Source organism: Herpailurus yagouaroundi, unplaced genomic scaffold (assembly GCF_014898765.1).
Source record: "Herpailurus yagouaroundi ecotype Mexico unplaced genomic scaffold, PumYag 100, whole genome shotgun sequence".
NCBI lineage: Eukaryota > Metazoa > Chordata > Mammalia > Carnivora > Felidae > Herpailurus > Herpailurus yagouaroundi.
The window spans coordinates 87,299,387-87,319,245 of NW_024412391.1; the positions used below are offsets into that span (position 1 = coordinate 87,299,387).

A 19,859-nucleotide genomic window follows, 5' to 3' on the forward strand; every position below is an offset into this window, starting at 1 on the left:
GGGGCATATGAGAATGTGGATATATGATACAGTGTGTCATCAAAGGCTGATTATGTCGGTGGACCTTTGAGGTCTCTTAAAGGTGATGTTGAAAAGTCCAAACACATCCACAGTTTGCAGCTTAGACCTTAAAAGCCATCCAGTTTGTGTCATGTGGCTTGCTGTTGAGTTCTGACTGTGGGATGTAAGTCAGCAAAGTTCTGAAATCAGTCTCCTTGGTTTTAGTCTCTGGTCAGATGTGTTAGTAAGAACAGAGGTGAGGTTGCCCAGGTGTTTGTATGTAGAGTGGAGTATTATTATTGTTTCTGTTCCCGTGAAGTGACTCCCACACCAGTAAAGATGACTGTAACGTGGCAGTTATATTTGCCAAAAGCAGTTTTTGTGTCCTGGTGGCAGGAGGGGGCAGGGAAGTGTGAAAAGAATATGCTTATCATGCCAAGTTCACTTTGCTCAAAGTCCCCTAGGCTTGTCCCCAAATTCCTCACCTCACTAGGCTTTATATGTTTTTTTTTTTTTAAGTTTCTAAATTTATTTTGAGAGAGAGAGAGAGAGTGAGAGAGCAGAAGACAGGCAGAGACAGGGAGAGAGAGAGAGAGAGAGAGAGAGAGAGAGAGAATCCCAAGCATGCTCTGCGCTGTCAGCACAGAGCCTGATGCAGGGCTCGATCTCACAAACCCCGAGATCACGACCTGAGCCGAAGTCAGAGGCTTAACAGATTGAGCCGCCCGGGCGCCCCATAGGCTGTACATGTTTAACGTGTCCTCTCTCTAGACCCTGTGTTCCATGAGGGCAGAGGATTTATCTCTTTCAGTGTTGTATTCCCAGCACCTCGCACGTTGCCTGGAACAAAGTAGTCACTCAATACGTATTTGTTGATTGAAGAAATGAAATGTAAGTACAAGATTAACACTTTCAAATACAACAGAATTAGTATATAAAAATAGAGGGGCGCCTGGGTGGCTCAGTCAGTTAAGCGGCCAACTTCGGTTCAGGTCATGATCACGCGGTCCGTGAGTTCGAGCCCCACATCAGGCTCTGTGCTGACAGCTCAGAGCCTGGAACCTGTTTCGGATTCTGTGTCTCCCTCTCTCTGACCCTCCCCCATTCGTGCTCTGTCTCAAAAATAAATAAACATTAAAAAAAAGTAATGTATTTTTTCTTTCTTGGTGTTCTTAGAGTTTTTTGTTTGTCTGTTTTTATCACTGAGTTGATTTTGTTAATTAAATGGCAGTCCTTGGCACTGTGTACCTGTCTTCAGTGCATGAATTTTTTCTCGAAGTGTAATAACGTGACACATACTTTACCTGCTGAATCATTTGGTCACTGACATGATTTCTTGCCCTAATTCACACCTGGTTTTGCACCTCTCCCTTGAAGTCCCATGAGGACACTTTAAGAAGAGTCACCACTGAAGAACTTAATCATGTCCTGTATGCTGGTGAGTCTCCCTTGTTATTCTGGGAGCCGTGCCACAGAAGCTCAGGAGAGCAGGGCAGTGTGATGTGGCCAGACAAAAATCCTCATTCGAATCACCTTTACATTCTTGGATTTTAGTCAGTTAGATTGATCAGATGTAGTCAGAGTGTGTAAATGAATTTTTGTTCTCATGTCGGAGCTTGGTTTATAAGCTCTTGTTCTATGCAGCGTTGTTTTATATAGCTCTGTGACTTCAAGGTTCTAGGAAAATGACTCAATTATAAAATCTTTCTCCCATGAACTTGAGGGAAATGCCTGAAATTCCACTCAGAGAGATTCATTCCTTTAGCTCTAAGGCTTTTGTGTTCATTAGTTTTCTATTAAAGTCTGTATACCCTGGAAAAGGTAACATCACGAACAATCTTCACTTGACACCATTTTTGGTAATTTGGCTAAGCCTTCCAGCCATTGTTCTGTCTCTTTCCTCCTTTTACTGCCAGACTTACATGTATTATTTGTATTGAGTTTTCTGTTTTCCACCGACTTTTCTTAATCCTTTGCGTTATGATATCCACTCCAATTTCTCTCTTGACATTGCCTTTGAAGGCTAATTTCTTTTTGTTGAGTCTGAGATTCTCACTGTCCTCCTCCTTGGCCTCACTTGGCTATTTGGCACACATTCAACACTGTTCTTCTAACATGCTTCTCCTTTGGCCTCCAGACACCACACCTTTCTGTTATTCTTCCCACCTTCACGTCCTTTAGAGTTATGTTCTTTTTTTTTTTGTTCCCTCTTTGGTTGACTCCAGAGCCCTGCCATTGTCCTCTGCTTTCCTTGGAAGCATTCAGCCAACTCATCTACTTCAGCGGCTTCAGCCTTGTATTAATTTTCTATTGCCACGTAATAGATTAACACATGCATAGTTCGAAATAACACAAGGTTATTACATTATAGTTTCCATGGGTGTAGAGTCCAGGAAAGCCTGGACCATTTGCTTGGGTCTTAAGAGGCTACAATCAAGGTGTCTGCTGGGCTGAAGCTCTCACTAGGGGCTCAGAGTCCTTCAAACCCTTTCAGGTTGTTGGCAGGTTGTTCCTTGTGGCTGTAGAGCCCATGCAGGCTGTGTTGTCAAGGTCGGCAGCAGCATGTCTCTCTGAGCTTAACCTTTATTTTATTTTATTTTAATTTAATTTAATTTAATTTTATTATTTATTTTAAAGTTTTTATTTAAATTCCAGTTAGCTGACATACAATGTTAGTTTCAGGTGTACCGTGTAGTGATTCAACACTTCCATACAATACCCGGTGCTCATCACAGCGCGTGCCCTCCTTAATCCCCATCAACTATTTAACCCATCCCCCCCCCCCACCTCCCTTCTGGTAACCATCAGTTTATTCTGTATAGTTAAGAGTCTGTTTCTTGGAGTGCTTCTCTCTTATTTTTTTGCCTTTGATTGTTTTGTTTGTTAAATTCCACATATGAGTGAAATCGTATGGTATTTGTCTTTCTCTGACTGACTTATTTAGCTTAGTAATAATACTCTCTAGCTCCATCCACATCGTTGCAAATGGCAAGATTTATTCTTTTTTATGGCTGAGTAATATTCCATTATGTATAATACATTGTATATTATACATTAATGTAATATATTAATAATTTTTATATATTATAATATATATATATCTCACATCTTCTTTATCCATTCATCAGTGGATAGACACTTGGACTGTTTCCATAATTTGGCTATTGTAGTTAATGCTGCTATAAACATCAGGGTACATGTATCCTTTTGAATTAGTGTTTTTATATTCTTTGAATAAATACCTAGTAGTGCAATTGCTGGATGGAAACCTCCATAGTGTTTTCCAGAGTGGCTGCACCAGTTTGCATTCCCACCAACAGCGCAAGAGGGTTCCGCTTTCTCCACATCCTTGCCAACATCTGTTGTTTCTATGTTGTTGACATTCTGACAGGTGTGAGGTGATATCTCATTGTAGTTTTGATTTGCATTTCCTTGATGATCAGTGATGTTGAGCATCTTTTCGTGTATCTGTTGACCATCTGGATGTTTTCTTTTTTCTCTTCTGCCCATTTTAATTGGATTTTTCGGGTTTTTTGAGTGTTCAGTTTTATAAGTTCTTTATATATTTTGGATACTAACCCTTTATCTGGTATGCCATTGGCAAGTAAGTATCTTCCCCCATTCCATAGGTTGCCTTTTAGTTTTGTTGATTGTTTCCTTCGCTGTGCAGAAGCATTTTATTTTGATGAAGTCCCAATGGTTTATTTTTGCTTTTGTTTTCCTTGCTTTAGGAGACATATCTAGAAAGAAGTTGCTACGGCTGGCATCATGGATGTTACTGTCTGCATTCTCTTCTAGAATTTTTATGGTTTCTGTTCTTACATTTAGGTTTTTAATCCATTTTGAACTTATTTTTGTGTATGGTGTAAGAAAATGGTCCAGTTTCATTGTTTTGGATGTTGTTCCAGTTTTCCCAACACCATTTGTTGAAGAGACCGTCTTTTCCCCATTGCATATTCTTTTATGCTTTGTCAAAGATTTATTGACTATGTAGTTTTGGGTTCATTTTTGGGTTTTCTATTCTACTTCATTGATATATATGTCTGTTTTGGTGCCAGTACCATACTGGTTTGATCACTATAGCTTTGTAATTTAAGTTGAAATCCAGTATTGTGATGCCTCCAGCTTTGCTTTTCCTTTTCAAGGTGCTTTGGCTATTTAGGGTCTTTTGTGATTCCTTACACATTTTAGGATTATTTGTTGTAGCTCTGTGAAAAATGCTGTTTCTATTTAAAAACTTTTTTTAATGTTTATTTTTAAGAGAGAGAGAGAGAGCGAGCGAGAGACAGTGTGCATGAGTGGGGTAGGGGCAGAGAAAGAAGGAGACACAGAATCTGAAGCAGACTCCTGGCTCTGAGCTGTCGGTACAGAGCCCAATGTGGGGCTCAAACCCACGAACTGCAAGATCATAACCTGAGCCAAAGTGGGACACCCAACCTACTGAGCCACCTACGCGCCCTGTCTACTTGATAGATTTTTTTTTAAAAAGTCTCTTGTGGGACTGATTATTTCTATTTTGAATTAAAGATTTTAACTTTCGGGCGTCTGGGTGGCTTAGTCGGTTAAGCGTCTGACTTCAGCTCAGGTCATGATCTCACAGTCCGTGAGTTGGAGCCCTGCGTCGGGCTCTGTGCTGAAAGTTCAGAGCCTGGAGTCTGCTTCAGATTCTGTGTCTCCCTCTCTCTCTCTCTCTGCTCCTCCCCTGCTGATGCTCTGTCTCTCTCTGTCTCAAAAATAAATAAAAACATTTACAAAAATGAAAAAAAAAGATTTTAACTGTCTTGAGAGATAAAACTCTCTTTTATTGATTTTGGGATCTCTGACAGCACCTGACAGAGTGCTCTGCATATAATAAGGGCTTATTAAATATCTGCTCAATGCGTGAAGGAAGCAATAAACAAAAGTAACTTTCATTTCTTATAACTTCTTTTTAAAACTAGCGTTGCAGAGCAATGTATGTATTCTAAAAACAGAACTTAGAAAGATGTTTGAGTGTAGTTGACACACAATGTTACATTAGTTTCAGGTGTACAGCGTGGGGATTCAACAACTCTGTACTTCTGCTGTGCTCAACACAAGTGTAGCTACCATCTGTCACCATATCGTGCTGTTACAATATCGTTGACTATATCCCCTATGCTATGCCTTCTATTCCTGAGACTTTCTCCTTCCATAAATGGAAGCTTGTATCTTCCACTTCCCTTCATCCATTTTGCCCACTCTCTCACCCCCATTCCCTCTGGCAACCATCAGTTTGTTCTCTATATTTATAGTCTGATTCTGCTTTTTGTTTGTTTATTCATTTGTTTTAAGAAACAAATATTTTCAAGAATGAAGTTATTTCAAATGTAAAACCATATTCGAAGAAAACATTTGAAACCGAAGACATCACAGGAATAAATAAGTACATCATGTCACTAACTGTTACCTTTCTATATTTCCACTTACTCATCACATTTTTTCCTTCTAGTTATTCATAACCACTTTTTGAGTGAAATGATTGACTGGGTCAGTGGTTAATGGTAAGAAATATGTTTGATGTATTACACTAAACATGCTTTTGAAATTCTGTCTCTCTGTGTTGTCTGGTCTTACCTTCTGGCATTTGAGATCCAGTTTCCACATGTCTGATTTTGATTCAGATGGATTGGCAAAATTATTCTGAGTATGATGCAAATATGTTTTCTTTTTGAGTTCAGTATATAAAATAAACATCAATATGATTTGACTACCATTAGTGATAGTTCAGAGGAATGTGAAATGTGTGTGTTCCTTTCATTAGGTTAAAAAAAAATGCCCCAAAGAGAAGGATTTGACAATATGTTCTTCCTTTGCTAAACAAATAAAGGTAGAGATTTTAAAATTACATAACAGCTCTACTGGTTTTTCCAGTGTTTACAGGTAAAATGTTTATAGGTTGGAGTTTATTTCTAATTACATTGGAATAGAAGTAAAGACATAGTTGCAGCAAAGCAGAAATCTTTGAGTGAGTACCATATTAAGGATTATGTAATAATTAAGGTCGGACTTATCTGTAGAGGTTTACCTAATAGAAAAGGATGTTTACTGACTGTCTTTTCTTTACCAAGTAGGACAGTCCAATAAACCTTTTCTAGGATCGTGGCCATTCAGGAATACTAAGGAGTTTGATTCTGTATGAAATACAGAATAGAATGCCGGAATCCAGACTAGCTGAGTTCAGGTCCTGGCTTGTCCATTTACTAGGTATATAACTGTGGGAAGATTATGAAACTGCTCTGTGCCTCAGTTTTCTCATTTGTAAAATGGGTTCATCATAGCACTTCTCTCATACAGTTGTCATGTGGATGAAATAAGATAATTTGCATAAAATGCTTAGAACAGTACACAATAAGTACTTAATATAGGTATTAGCTTTTATCGTTAGTGAATACTAGAAGCTTAAAATGGTAAATGTGGTATGAATAGGTATAATTCTTATTCTTTTTTCAACATGGGATAGCCATTCCACTCCTGAATGTGTTCCCTCCTTAGCCCTATGGACTGGAGATTAGACTGACCTGCGAGTGAGTCATAGATTTGCCATTCAGCAACTCACTGTGTGACCTAGACGAGACACCCAATCTGCCTAGGCTTAGTTTTTTCATCTGTAAAATAGAGGCTGTAATACCAACCTCATGTGAGATCATTTGGTTTCATTCATTCCCCCTTAATACTCCATATAACAGCCAGATGATCTAATTATTATAAATCAATGGCTTCCCATGACACTTCGAATGATATTCTAGGACCTTACTCAGGCCTGCAATACCTACATAAATAAATAAGTTTATTTATTTATTCTGAGAGAGAGACAATCGGGAGAGAGTGTGCATGAGCAGGGTAGGGGCAGAGAAAGAGAGAATACCAAGCAGGCTCCACACTGTCAGCACAGAGCCTGACACGGGGGCTTGAACTCACAAACCGTGAGATCATGACCTGAGCTGAAATCAAGAGTCCAACGCTTAACTGACTGAGCCACCCAGGCGCCCCCCTCCTTAACCCCATCTTATACTATTGCCTTTTTTACCTACTACGTTCCCGCTACAGTGACCTTATTTCTGTTCTGAAATATGGTAAATTTTTACCGCAAGAAAGTCTTTTAGTTGTTGATGTGGTTGCCTAGAAAGATTCCCCTAGATTTTCACATGCTTTCTACAGGTCTCCAGTTAAGTGTTAACATCTTCAAAAAAATTTTTATTTTTACATTTATTTATTTTTGAGAGACAGAGAGAGACAGAGCACAAGTGGGGGAGGGACAGAGAGAGAGGGAGACACAGAATCGGAATCAGGCTCCAGGCTTCCAGCTGTCAGCATAGAGCCCCATGCGGGGCTCGAACCCGCAAGAACTGCGAGATCATGACCTGAACTGCAAGATCATGACCTGAGCCGGAGTCAGACACTTAACCGACTGAGCGACCCAGGTGCCCCTAGTGTTAACCTCTTCAAAGAGACTTTTCTAACCTGCTGGTCTAGAAAATCATTTCTATCTATCATTTCTTGATATCCTCCTGTTTTTTATGCCTGAATGTAGCTGACCCTGGAATGTAAGCTTCATGACAGTGCAACCATGTCTGTCTTATTCACTCCTATTTCCCCTGTGCCTTGAACAGTTCCTGGCACATAGTAGGTGTGATGTCAAGATTTTTGAATAAATGAATGAATGAGGCACTGGTTGACACTTAAATAAATATTATATATAATATATTAACATAATATATAAATAAACATTCCCTTTACTTACCTTTTGATCCCTCTTCTTTTTATGCTTTCTTGTAAGACTGGAACAGGACTTCTAGAGATGATCCTGGAGTATCCTGTAGTGCCACAAAAAAGGAAGTGCTTAAAAACAAAAACCTCACCATGATGCGGTGTGTGTCAAAGGAGCCAACTGAAAGAGCTCCCAGTGGCCAAAAAAGAATGATTTGAGCAACAAAATAGAGTCATATTGGATTATAACCCAAAGTATAAAATAAATACCTAGGACTCTGTGCTGATATAAATAAATGACTGAATAAATAAATAGGAGAGAAGAGACAAATATCCTATGCAGAATTCAAAATAATTTATGTGGACAGTTCATCCTTGAGAAGGAGGAGCATAACTCCTCACCCCCAAAGATTTCATTGTGGAAAGGGGGAGAAAAAAAAGAATGATTTTACAGTGGAGATACCTGACAGCCACCACCTCAGGCAGGTAATGGAGGTCAACACCAACAACGTTAAGTCATATGGATAGTTTGTACCTTTGATAAGATGGATGAAAATGGCCCTTTACTTTTGTGAGCTTTCTTCCAAAAAGTCCAAATTCCCAAAGACCAACCCATAATTCTCTAATTATGAGAAAAGTAGAAGAAAAATCCCTATTGAGGAGCAGTCTCCAAATACCTGATCTGTACTCCTCAAAGCTGTCCAGGTCCTCAGAAAGAAGGAATGTGTGATCAATTGTTACAATCAAGAGGAGCCTACGGAAGCAACCACCAAATAGAATGTGATAGGTGTCCTGAATAGGATCTTGGAGCTGAAAAGAACATTAAAAATGAAGGAAATCTGAGGCACCTGGGTGGCTCAGCCGGTTAAGCATCCAACTTGGGCTTAGGTCGTGATCTCACGGTTTGTGTGTTTGAGCCCTGTGTCCTGGGTCTGTGCTGACAGCTCAGAGCCTGGAGCCTGCTTCAAAAAGACAGAATAAGTTCTGTCTCTCTCTCTCAAAAGTAAACAAACATTAAAAAAAAATTTTTTTTTTTAAATGAAGGAAATCTGAACACACGGACTTTAATTAATAACAATGTGTCAATATTGGCTCTTTCATTGTAAAATATATATCACACTGGGGTAAGAGGCTAATTAATAGGAGCATTGGAATGAACAGTCAAGGGAATAAAAGGCGCAGCATAGGGAATATAGTGAATGGTACTGGGATGGCGTTGAAGGAAGCCTGATGGGAGCCACACTTGTGCTGAGCACAGCATAACGTCTAGAGAAGTTGAGTCTCTAGGTGGTACACATGAAACCAATGTAACATTGTGTCAGCTAAAAAATAAATAAGAAATGAAATCAGCAGAGAAAAGAAATAAAAATAATAGAGGAACTGGGTGTGGAGTGTATGGGAACTCATTACTATTTTGGTAAGTTTTCTGTAACTCTAAAACCGTTCTAAAATAAAAAGTTAAAAAAATTATAAACATTTCCTCACATGGTACTATCTTCTGTTGCACCATTTTAAATGCCTACTTTTATCTCCTGTTATGTTTAAATATCGTAGTTTATTTCACCTACTCCCTATTTTGGGGTAAATTGGTGCTGGTGGTTTGAATTGCATCATCATTCATACCTCTGATTAGAGGCTGTTTTTGGCATGGAGACTTATCTTCTTTTGTTTTACCTTGTTCCTGGTTTCTTCTCTAATTTTATCTCCCTATTTGCCCTTAGGGAATGACTTTAAATACTTTCTATATGCTGATGACTGCAGCCCCAATGATTGTCTTGCATGCATCTCCAATGCAACATATGCAAAGGAGGATTCTTGTTTTCCTTTCCCTTCACCTCCTTCCTCCCTTGGATTTGCTTATTTCTGTTAGTGCCTTCATAGCCTACCCAGATATTCAGCCAGAAACCTGGGAGTTATGTGTAGCTCCCTCCTCTTCCTCACCATTTTATCTGCCATCCCCTTCCCATACTGTCTTTTACATGTTCTGTCCATTCTATCCCTAAAGGAGATCTTAAATCCATTCATTTGGCCATTTCCACCGCCACGAACTTAGTCTGAGCGGTCATAGGCTTATGCCTGGACCTTCACAGTATCTGTAACTGGTCCCTTTTCTCTCTTGTCTCTTTTCAGTCCATTCGTTGGGTTTAATTCCAAATGCAGAGGGAAGCCCTATGAGTTTTAAGTAGAAGGATGACATAATATAATTCTTGATTTTAAAACTATCACTCCGAGGGGCATCTGGCTGGCTCAGTCGGTGGAGCATGAGACTTGTGATCTTGGGGTTGTGAGTTTGAGCCCCATGTTGGGTGTAGAGATTAATTACAAACAAATAAAATAAAATGAAATAAAATAAAATAAAATAAAATGATCATTCTGAAAGATGTGCAGAGAATGACTCCTTCAAGGGGCTGGCAGGATCTGTCCACCTCTAATTTCATTTCCTGTCTCTTTCCTGTCATGCTTCAGTTATATGCGTCTACTTTCAGATTTTTTTTCCCTTGTATGCCCCTCTGTTTCTTGCCTTAGGACTTGCCCACATGATATTCTCTTTGTTTTTAAAGTTCTCCCCATGCAAGTTCCTATAACTATTTAGTTGTCTTCTCCACTATTCTTAGGTCCAAAGAGAGCAGGACTGGGTCTTTCTATTTACTTTTGTACCCAGTAGCTGACATAATACCTTACACAAAGCAGCACTCAGTATTTGTTGAGTAAATAAACTAATACTGTTTCCATTCACGCGTTAAAAAAATTAGTGCGTGGAAGCGCCTGGGTGGCTCAGTGGATGGACTAAGCATCCAGCTGCAGCTCAGGTCAGGATCTTGCGGTTTATGACTTGGAGCCGCATATCGGGCTCACTGCTGTCAGCACAGAGCCTGCTTTGGATCCTCTGTCCCCCTCTTTCTCTGCCCCTCCCTTGCTCACACACTCTTTCTCTCTCAAAAATAAACATTAAAAAAATAGTGTGGAAACTCTATGTTAGGTGCTGGGAGAACATATGAAGGGCTTGTAGCAAACAGTTCTTACCCTGAAATAGTTCCCGGTTTAAAAGAAGGGATAGGATAAGCGATGGATAATAAGTTAGGATGGAGGAGGACACTGTAGTTAGAGTAGTTTAAAGTTCTGTCATTAGCCAGCTGTGTGACTTCAAGTAAGTTATTTCCTTCTCTGTTCCTTTATTTATCCATCTCTAACCTTAAGAGATTAGGCTAGATTTCCCTGAGGCTTTGGTTCTCAAATCTGGTTGCATTGGTTAAATTATGTTTTTCCCAGACCCCATCCCTGAAGAGTCTAATTCAGTAGGTCCGGGGCGGGGGGGTGGTGGGTCCAGGAATTCTACAGGTGACTATGATGCACAGGTAGGTTTAGGAACCACTGATCTAGGTCTTCTTAGCTTTGCCATCTTAAAAGTGTAGTTGTATAAGGTGGACTGTGAGAGGGCAGCTGGCGTTAGGCAGATTAAGGGGTTGCGTTTGTTCAGAGGCAGGGGAAATATTTGTTTGCTTGGGTGATGAGAGGGTAGTGGAAATGGTGACACTGCAATGGACTTTGAAGAATGGTTGGAAAGATGGGCAGGTGCAGAAGTGAAGCATGATTGGTGTTTAGCCCAGCTTAGTTGGAGGCCAGAATATGTGCAAGGGAGCAGGAGGGAAAAATTGACCAGTTGTGATGCAATGGACCCCAATCCTAGTATTGTTTTCCCCACTTTTCCCATCATACTTGGTTTTTTGGAGATGAAAAATTCTATTATTGCAGTTTGATCCTCATTCGGTAGAAGTGAAACGTGGTGACAGACCCCATGGGGCTGCTTTGGGAAATAATTGGGTGTATTCTTCCTCATGTCTTTTGGGGCTGTGCCCTTTGAGAGCCACTTTGACCATGCCACTGGTTTTCTGGTTAGACACACAATACCAGGACCCACTATGTTATCTAAAATAATAGTTTTTCTGTCAGAATGATTATTATTAAACCAAAGTTGGTTTTTTTGTTCAGATGAAACCATATAAAGGCAACATTCTGAGTAAATTATATAGCGTCCACATGATGAAATAATGGCCCTAAGTTTAGGGGATGTAAGTAACGATCTAATGCAATATTTAGAATGGATATACAGTATGTAGTTATTAACCTAAAAGTCACATCCTGCATTCTCTTGATTTGTGGAAAATTTGTCATTAATTGCCAGGAAGCCTCTGATTTTTCATACATAATCACGTCATAGCTGTTGACTTTCTCCCCCTTCTCCTGCCTTAAAATACTTCATTGCAAATAGTAGATTACTCTTAGTTTTGCAATGCCCCTTTTAAACATTGGGTTGCTAAGTTTAGCCCTGTCGCTCCTTTTTTTTTTTTTTTTTTAAATAGAATTCATTTTCCCCCTAAATTTGCCTCTGAATAGTTACTGACAAATCACACTTTGTTTTTGGGTGGCAGTGGCTTAAAATCTTATCTAACCTTTCTGCCCAGTGAGAGGCTGTTAGTCCTGAAATGCTCTTTTGTTTTCATGAGTTACTGTTGTGTGCAAGAAACTGATAGGGCATCCCATTTAGAAACAGTTGGTGAGATGAGTTTTGACTCTTCATTCAAACTTACTCTAAATAACTCTGCTTTTACTAAATAGTTATCAAAGATATAGCTTAGCAAGGTAGGGTCAGAAACACAGAAGTCAAAATTGAGATGAAAGAAAGAGGTCGTGGGCAAGAAAGGAGGTAGCCGGGCTCATCTCCAGCCTAGAATCCAGCCCATACATCCTCCTGGCAACCATGTCAGATCAATCTAGGATTTTCAGGTTAACCTGTGATCAGCCAGTCAGTTCACTACCTCTTGCAGCTATTGCTGATGTTGGTCTATTGACTCTCAGTTGACTTTGAAATTAAAAGAGTGGAAATACCAAGCTTCTTATGATTCTTTGCTTGCAGAGAATTACCTTTATTAATGTGAATCCTTGGCCTTCAGTAGCACCAGAGCGACTTGGAGAGTGACTTTTACCAGAATTTATTTGAGAAGAACAACCTCCTCCCCCCATCTCTCATATATAGTTAGATCAAAGAAAAACCTTTCTTATAGAAAAACCTCAGACTTGAGAGAATTTACCCAATTTCAGGAAGAGCTTTAATGGGAAAATGACTACAATTGCATCCCTGGTATCATTTTTATCTGCCAGACTGTTAAGAAGAATAAGAGCCAGAAGTATAGACCTAGGAAGCAAATTTAAGACCATTTACTATTTGCAAATTGAGTTCTGTGTTTATGCTGCCCCGGGTGACATTGTAGGCCTGCTTCCGCTTCAACCAGAACACTGGGGGTTACTTCCTCACACATTAGGATTTTGTGCATTATGTGGTTTGGTACAGGAGTTCTGCTTCCCCCCCCCCCCCCCCTTTTTTTAAAAGATCGAAAAGCACCCATTTTGGCCAAATGCCCAAGATTTTATAGAGAATGTGTCTGAAGGTCAAAGTAGTTAAATACCTACAGCCGTACAACCTCTTAGAGTTTACAGAGATGCTAAATCATGAAACTGGATTTCCTATCCAGTGCATTTTTTTGACTACAAAATGTTGATTTGATTTTCCATTTTGAAAGACACAGAAGTGATCTGTGAAATGGTGATTAGCACGAGGCAGCCCCAGGCAGCCCTGGAATGCTCCATGGTTCAAATGCCCGAGACCAGATGGAGGTCCAGAAGTGGATGACTCAAAGTTTATTAGTTTTGCCACCTGGGCAGTACAGCCGAACCAGCTGCCATAAGGCAGTTCCAATTTCAACAGAGCAGTAAATGAACATAAAAGTGAGTGTAAATCCCAAGAATAAAGTAAAGGAGAATGTCTGCTGCTGTAAGGAGATTCATCCAGGCCGAGCCCTATTGATAGGCCTTGAGGGAGGCAAGAAGCCATGCCAGGGAGAGGGCAATGACAGGTCGTGGCACGGAGCCTTGAAAAACCACCCCTGAGTTGTTCCAGGAGCCAGACTTAGTTTGGGATATGTTCGATTTACTGGTTTGGTAGATTCCCAGTCACACCTGATGATCCAGAATGGGGAAAATAAACCCATGGTATGTGTGGAATATTCTGATTATGTTATGAGGCCAGAAGCTTTTTTTTTTCTGGAAACTTTGGAAAATTTTTATTAGGTTGCCTTTCCATAGTTCACAGCCCTTGGGGGGATGGGTATTCATGAGAACACAGGCTCCTCGTGGTGGGTCATCGGGAATCAAGTCATTATCCTCATGTTATCCTCCTATGCTATTGAATCATTGTAGGTTTTCAAGATATGTGTATGAAATACTGCAAGAGTCAGAAGTTGACCCTAAGGTTTTAGATGATCCCTTTAAGAGATCTAAGGCTTTTGAAACCTGAAATAGGTATAATAATGAGGGTGTGGGGTTAGGACTAATTTGAGAGAGGTACAGCAGTTTTTGTTTAAATGAGGACAATTCATGGGGAATTTCAAAAAGTCAAATAATTTTGATTCTCTGTGTCAGTAAGAATGCTTTGGGCAGCTGAACTGATTGAAACAAAGTAGAGGTTTATTATTATTTTTTTCATGAAATGAGAACTTTAGAGGAACCTGGCTCATGGCTGGTTCAGCTGCTCAGGGATGACACCAGCTCTTTTTTTTGTCATCCTGACAGAAAGCAAAAGGACACGGGTGAGGAGGGGAAAGGAATGTACTAGATGCTGATGTATTTTGATGTAGTTTTGATGCTCAAGGCTGGATCAGGGTTTCATCTACTGGGTCGACCTCCGTCCTCAGTTGATCTTTAAATTTTATTTTTTAAGTTTATTTATTTATTTTGAGAGAGACAGAGACAACATGAGAAGGGGAGGGGCTGAGAGAGAATCCCAAGCAGGCCTTGTGCTGTCAGCGCAGAGTCCAATGTGGGGCTCAAACCCATGAAACTGTGGTGAGGCGAAACCAAGATTGGATGCTTAAACCGATTTGAGCCACCCAGGCACCCCTGTCCTCCAGTGATCTTTCTGGGAGCTGAATGTTATTCTTACTTGGTCTCAGGCAATAATGTAATACCGTTCTATCTTTCTTTGCGTGATGAAGGCATGGTGGCCTGTGTATTTTCTTTATTTTTTAAATGTTTTTATTTATTTTTGAGAGACAGAGACAGAGTACAAGTTGGGGAGGGGCAGAGAGAGAGGGAGACACAGAATCGGAAGCAGGCTCCAGGCTCTGAGCTGTCAGCACAGAGCCCAATGTGGGGCTCGAACTCAGGAACCTCAAGATCATGACCTGAGCCAAAGTCGGACATGTAACCAACTGAGCCACCCAGGCATCCCTCCTGTGTATTTTCTAACCTATTTGGGGTTTCTTCTCTCTTTTATTTTCTTCTGCACTGACATGAAATGAACTCAAATGAGAACTTTCACAGTATAACCTTCTGTTCGTAATTGTGGGTTAACTACCTTTTTTCCCCCCCCTCCTCTGATAGGTGGCCTGTCTGACCCAGGTAGCTGCTAATTATCTGATTGCCCAAAAGGAAGCAGAACGTTGGGGCACAGCTCATGGCAGTATTGTTCCTTACCAGGTAAGAATAATACATACAACATAGAGTTGGGGTACTATAATCTTCAGTTTCGTATGATATGAATTTGGGAAATTATTTCCCTTGCTAAGAAAAAAAAAAAACTTTCAGGATACTCTGTTATGTATCTTTGTCTGACTATAACAAGGTTCTGTTGTTCACTTTAAATTCTGTGTTTTGCACATTTCTTCATCAGAAGATTAGTAACAGGACACTTAAATGGATCAAAGGAACTTGCTGAAAGTGAGTGACTTTTGGCCACACATGATGGTTTGTGTTTTTTTCACCCCAAAGAAACACTGATTGTAGCCATTTTATAAAGCATGGTTTGTTCACCATGTCAATTATAAACCAAATGTTACCTACCCCAGCTGACAATAATATTCTCACAGGGTTGGAGTAAAATGAAAACTCGCGTGTGACGGATCTTTATTTTCAGAGCAAAGCAGATGGTTCAGGAACTGCTGTTCTTTATTAAGTGTCTAAACTTGTCCTTAGAAATTCTTGATGTTGGCTAGTGTGAATGAATATGTGAAGGAATTGTGATCTTTCACAAATAAAATAAGAACAGAAACTAACTCTTCTTCCAAACCCTTAACCTTTGCTTAGCTTCGTAGATTCATGTCTCATTGTATTTACTAATATATTTGTTATATCTTCTCTAATACGTTTAAGAGTTAGAGGTGTCTTTTTCATCACCATATCCTTTCTCACATCCAGCAGAAGTATGGACTAGGCACCATGTAAATATCTGTTGAATGAAGGAGTGAAGTTTACTGTAGCCATTTCAGTGCTAATGGCCTTGACAGAGCATGTAGAAATCAGCATTTTGCATTTGCCAGGAAATCAATCCATCAACAACTGCTACTCATCCTTTTAGTTTTAAGAACATTATTTCCTTCAGCAAAACTAGCTTCTTTTCCATTTCTTTTAATACCAATTTGAGCAATTCAGTGACCCAATGTGAATCTGGAATTTTTCGCTTTCTATTTCTGTGTATCTTCTCCTTGTCCCTGAGGCGTTACTATGATTTCCTTGTAGAAGTGCCTTTTGGCGTAACTACAGTAGTGGAGACATTTTCTTTTCTTTTCTTTTTTCCTTTTTAAGTTTTTATTTATTTATTTTGAGAGAAACAGAGACAGTGTGAGCTGAAGACAGGCAGAGGGAGAGGGAGAGAGAGAGAGAGAGAGAGAGAGAGAAAATCCCAAGTAGGCTCCACACTGTTAGCACAGAGCCTGACATGGGGCTCAATCTCATGAACTGTGAGATCATGACCTGAGCCAAAACCAAGAGTCTGATACTTAACTGTCTGAGCCACCCAGGTACCCCTGAAGACATTTTCTTGAGTGCCTCCCCTTTTTTCTTTAGCAGTGCTTTTATGACCACTGTTAGTGACATTTGGGTTCCCTACTTCTTAGCCCTCTGTGGCTAAACTTCTAGCCAGACCTACCAAAAGCTGCATTTTTGAACTTTTTAGAGATCATCAAATTCAGCCTTCTCACTTCTCTGATAGGCAACTTGATGCCTGGGGCGCCTGGGTGGCTTAGTTGGTTAAGCGTCCGACTTCAGTTTAGGTCATGATCTCACCACTCATGAATTCAAGCCCTGAGTTGGGCTCCATGCTGACAGCTCAGAGCCTGGAACCTGCTTCCGATTCTGTGTCTCCCTCTCTCTCAGCTTCTCCCCTGCTCACCCTCTCTCTCTCTCTCTCTCTCTCTCTCTCTCTCAAAAATAAAAATAAATAAATGTTAAAAAAAAAAAAGGAATTTGATACCTGTATTGAATAGATGGATCCCAACTCTGATCTGCCTGCTTGTTGACTAGTCTTTCAGATCCTGCTACCTTTGACAGGAGAGTGCTGTGGTTCCAGTTGCTTCTTCTATTCCAAACCATAACTTGCTCATGGCTGAAAGGTTGCCATCAACTAATTGATACTTATCACTGACTGTGGAGATCCATCTCAAAGGCATTTTAACAGAGGGAAATGTTGGAACCTGTGGGAGTTCATCACTAATAATGGAAGGCGTATTTTTAGTTTTTGGTGTGTGGAGAAAGCATTTTTGACTCGGAAGGCTTTATAGTATAATTCCAAATTACATCACATAGGGATGTGTTCACTGTGTTGTAGTGTAAGGTTTATAGTTTATTTTTTGATTATTTTTTTTAAAAATGGAATGTCTTTTAAAGATATATATTTTTAATGTTTTATTTATTTATTTTTGAGAGGGGGTGGTGGGGAAGGGCAGAGGGAGAAGGAGACCGAGAATCTGAAGCAGGCTCTGTGCTGACAGCAGTGAGCCTGATGTGAGGCTTGAACTCACAAACCATGAGATCATGACCTGAGCTGAAGTCGGACACTTAACCAACTGAACTACCCAGGCGCCCCAGAAAAAATAGAATGTCTTTTAAAAAAGTTTTGTATATCGGGGTGCCTGGGGGGCTCAGTCAGTTAAGCGTCTGACTTCGGCTCAGGTCATGATCTCACGGTTCGTGAGTTCGGGCCCCACTTGGGGCTCTGGACTGACAGCTCAGAGCCTGGAGCCCACTTCCGATTTTGTGTCTCCCTCTCTCTCTCTCTCTCAGCCCCTCCCCCACTCGTTCTCTGTCTCACTCAAAAATAAATAAACATTAAAAAAAAAAAGTTTTGTATAGACCTTGGCTGTCCTTCCTGTGCTCAGGAGTCTTGAGTATGCTGTCAATTATTTTACTGTGAGGTAAAAAGAAATTTAGAATCTTTTGGCTTTTACTAGGGTAGGTAAAGGATATGGGAGACTCTGTGTGTGCATGTGTATATGTTCTTTGAAGACAGAAATGTACTTTTCCTGCCAGAATTGTCCCAGTCACATAAAGTGGATACCGTGCTTATTTGATCTAGTTGATTGCAGCTTTATTATCTGTAAGAAATAAGAGAAGATCTACTAGGATCTTTCCTCAGGAACTCAGAATTCATCTGTTTTTTTCTTGGTAGAGGACCGGTTCAGCACTGTGACTAAGGAACAAATGCAAATTCAGCTTGAATGAAACCAGCATATTAAGATAGATCCTAGATATGTTTCTAGACCTTGGTCTGTTTTTAATTTTTAAAATAGATTTGGGAAATATTTTTATGGGTGAGTGCCAGGATAATTATAATTCAGTTTTCTAGAATAATTATAGCTTTGCATCTAATTTGAGTTGTCTGCGTTTGGAGCTGAAAGTCTATAATGGAAGACCCGAATGGTCTCAGGAATTAGTTAGGCACCCTGCTCACTCTGCTTAATTCTTGTTGAACCCTATCTGAAAGATCACAGACCTTGAATGCATGGAATGTAAATTTCTGAAAAGTAAGGATCCTTCATTTGTGTGTTATTTTATGTACCCTCAATCCTTAACTTCTCGGGTTGATTATCCACTTGTGTTCATTCTTCCCTATTCTTCAACTGCCAACTTTCTGAAAATGAGTAAACCAAACAAAAGTAGAGAGAATTGAGATAGTCATTCTGCTACTTGTTGAATAGATTTGGTGGGTGCTTTTCTGAGAATTCAGATTTTTAAAAAGTGGGTTTCAGTGTTTCTTTTGTTACCATTACCATTGGGCCTTGCCTCTGAGAAACACCTAGCCCAAGGGGTTAATAATTTCATAATGCTGATGTGACGCTGATGATTTTTAATGCATTGGTATTAGTCCAGTGTTTCTCAGCCCTTCAAACATTTATATTTATTTTTTTTTAATTTTTTTTTCAACGTTTATTTATTTTGGGGACAGAGAGAGACAGAGCATGAACGGGCGAGGGGCAGAGAGAGAGGGAGACACAGAATCGGAAACAGGCTCCAGGCTCTGAGCCATCAGCCCAGAGCCCGACGCGGGGCTCGAACTCACGGACCGCGAGATCGTGACCTGGCTGAAGTCGGACGCTTAACCGACTGCGCCACCCAGGCGCCCCTCAAACATTTATATTTATAAAGACAGGATTTTGGGGGATGGGAGAGAAGAGTGCAGAGAAAGCAATTGGCTGCTCTTCAAAAAGAATATGTTTTATTGTGTAATATGGTTATCAGTGGGGCCACTGCACTTTACATACATGCTTAACATCATAATCCCCCTAATTTCATAACCCATGTGTATCCAAAAGTCTCTCCCATATTTCTTCAACATGCTAGGAGCCTGTATTTGTATGTTCCTCTTTACTTTCCAGGCTCATGATCCTTACTGACCCCTCTCCCTCTCTCCAGAAGATCCATTCACACATACACTCATGAAGAGAGGAGACTATACTGAACATTTTCAAGGAAAAGGGGGAGATTTTATAGATGAAACTTATACAGTCTCTGATAGGAGGTCTCACCTGTCTTAACCATATCTTTTGGCTGCTACTGGGGAGTTTTACTATCTTGAATAGCATAAGAATCTCCCCATCTTTTCTGTTCCTCTTTCTCTCCCCTCTTTTTTTTCAGAGACCAACAAACTTCTCTACTCTTATACAGAATTATTGTGCTCTGTAGTGCAAGCACAGATCTTTGGGTGGCCATCTCTGCCCTAAATGCTTAACAATGTACTGCTACTGTGCCCTAAGGAGCATGCTTGTATATGGATCTAACAGAAGCCCACTGAGCTCCCTCTG

The 19,859-nt window shown here is 40.2% G+C and overlaps 1 protein-coding gene across 2 annotated transcripts in view; it reads left to right on the forward strand.

Annotated features, from left to right (window-relative positions):
* The window catches only part of SUGCT (succinyl-CoA:glutarate-CoA transferase), a 775,778-nt gene that overhangs the window by 168,261 nt on the left and 587,658 nt on the right, over nucleotides 1–19,859 (forward strand). For both annotated transcript variants that reach the window (XM_040473014.1, XM_040473015.1), the window contains one exon: nucleotides 15,166–15,261. In XM_040473014.1, coding sequence (XP_040328948.1) covers nucleotides 15,166–15,261 — 96 coding nt within the window. The remainder of the gene's footprint in view (nucleotides 1–15,165; nucleotides 15,262–19,859) is intronic.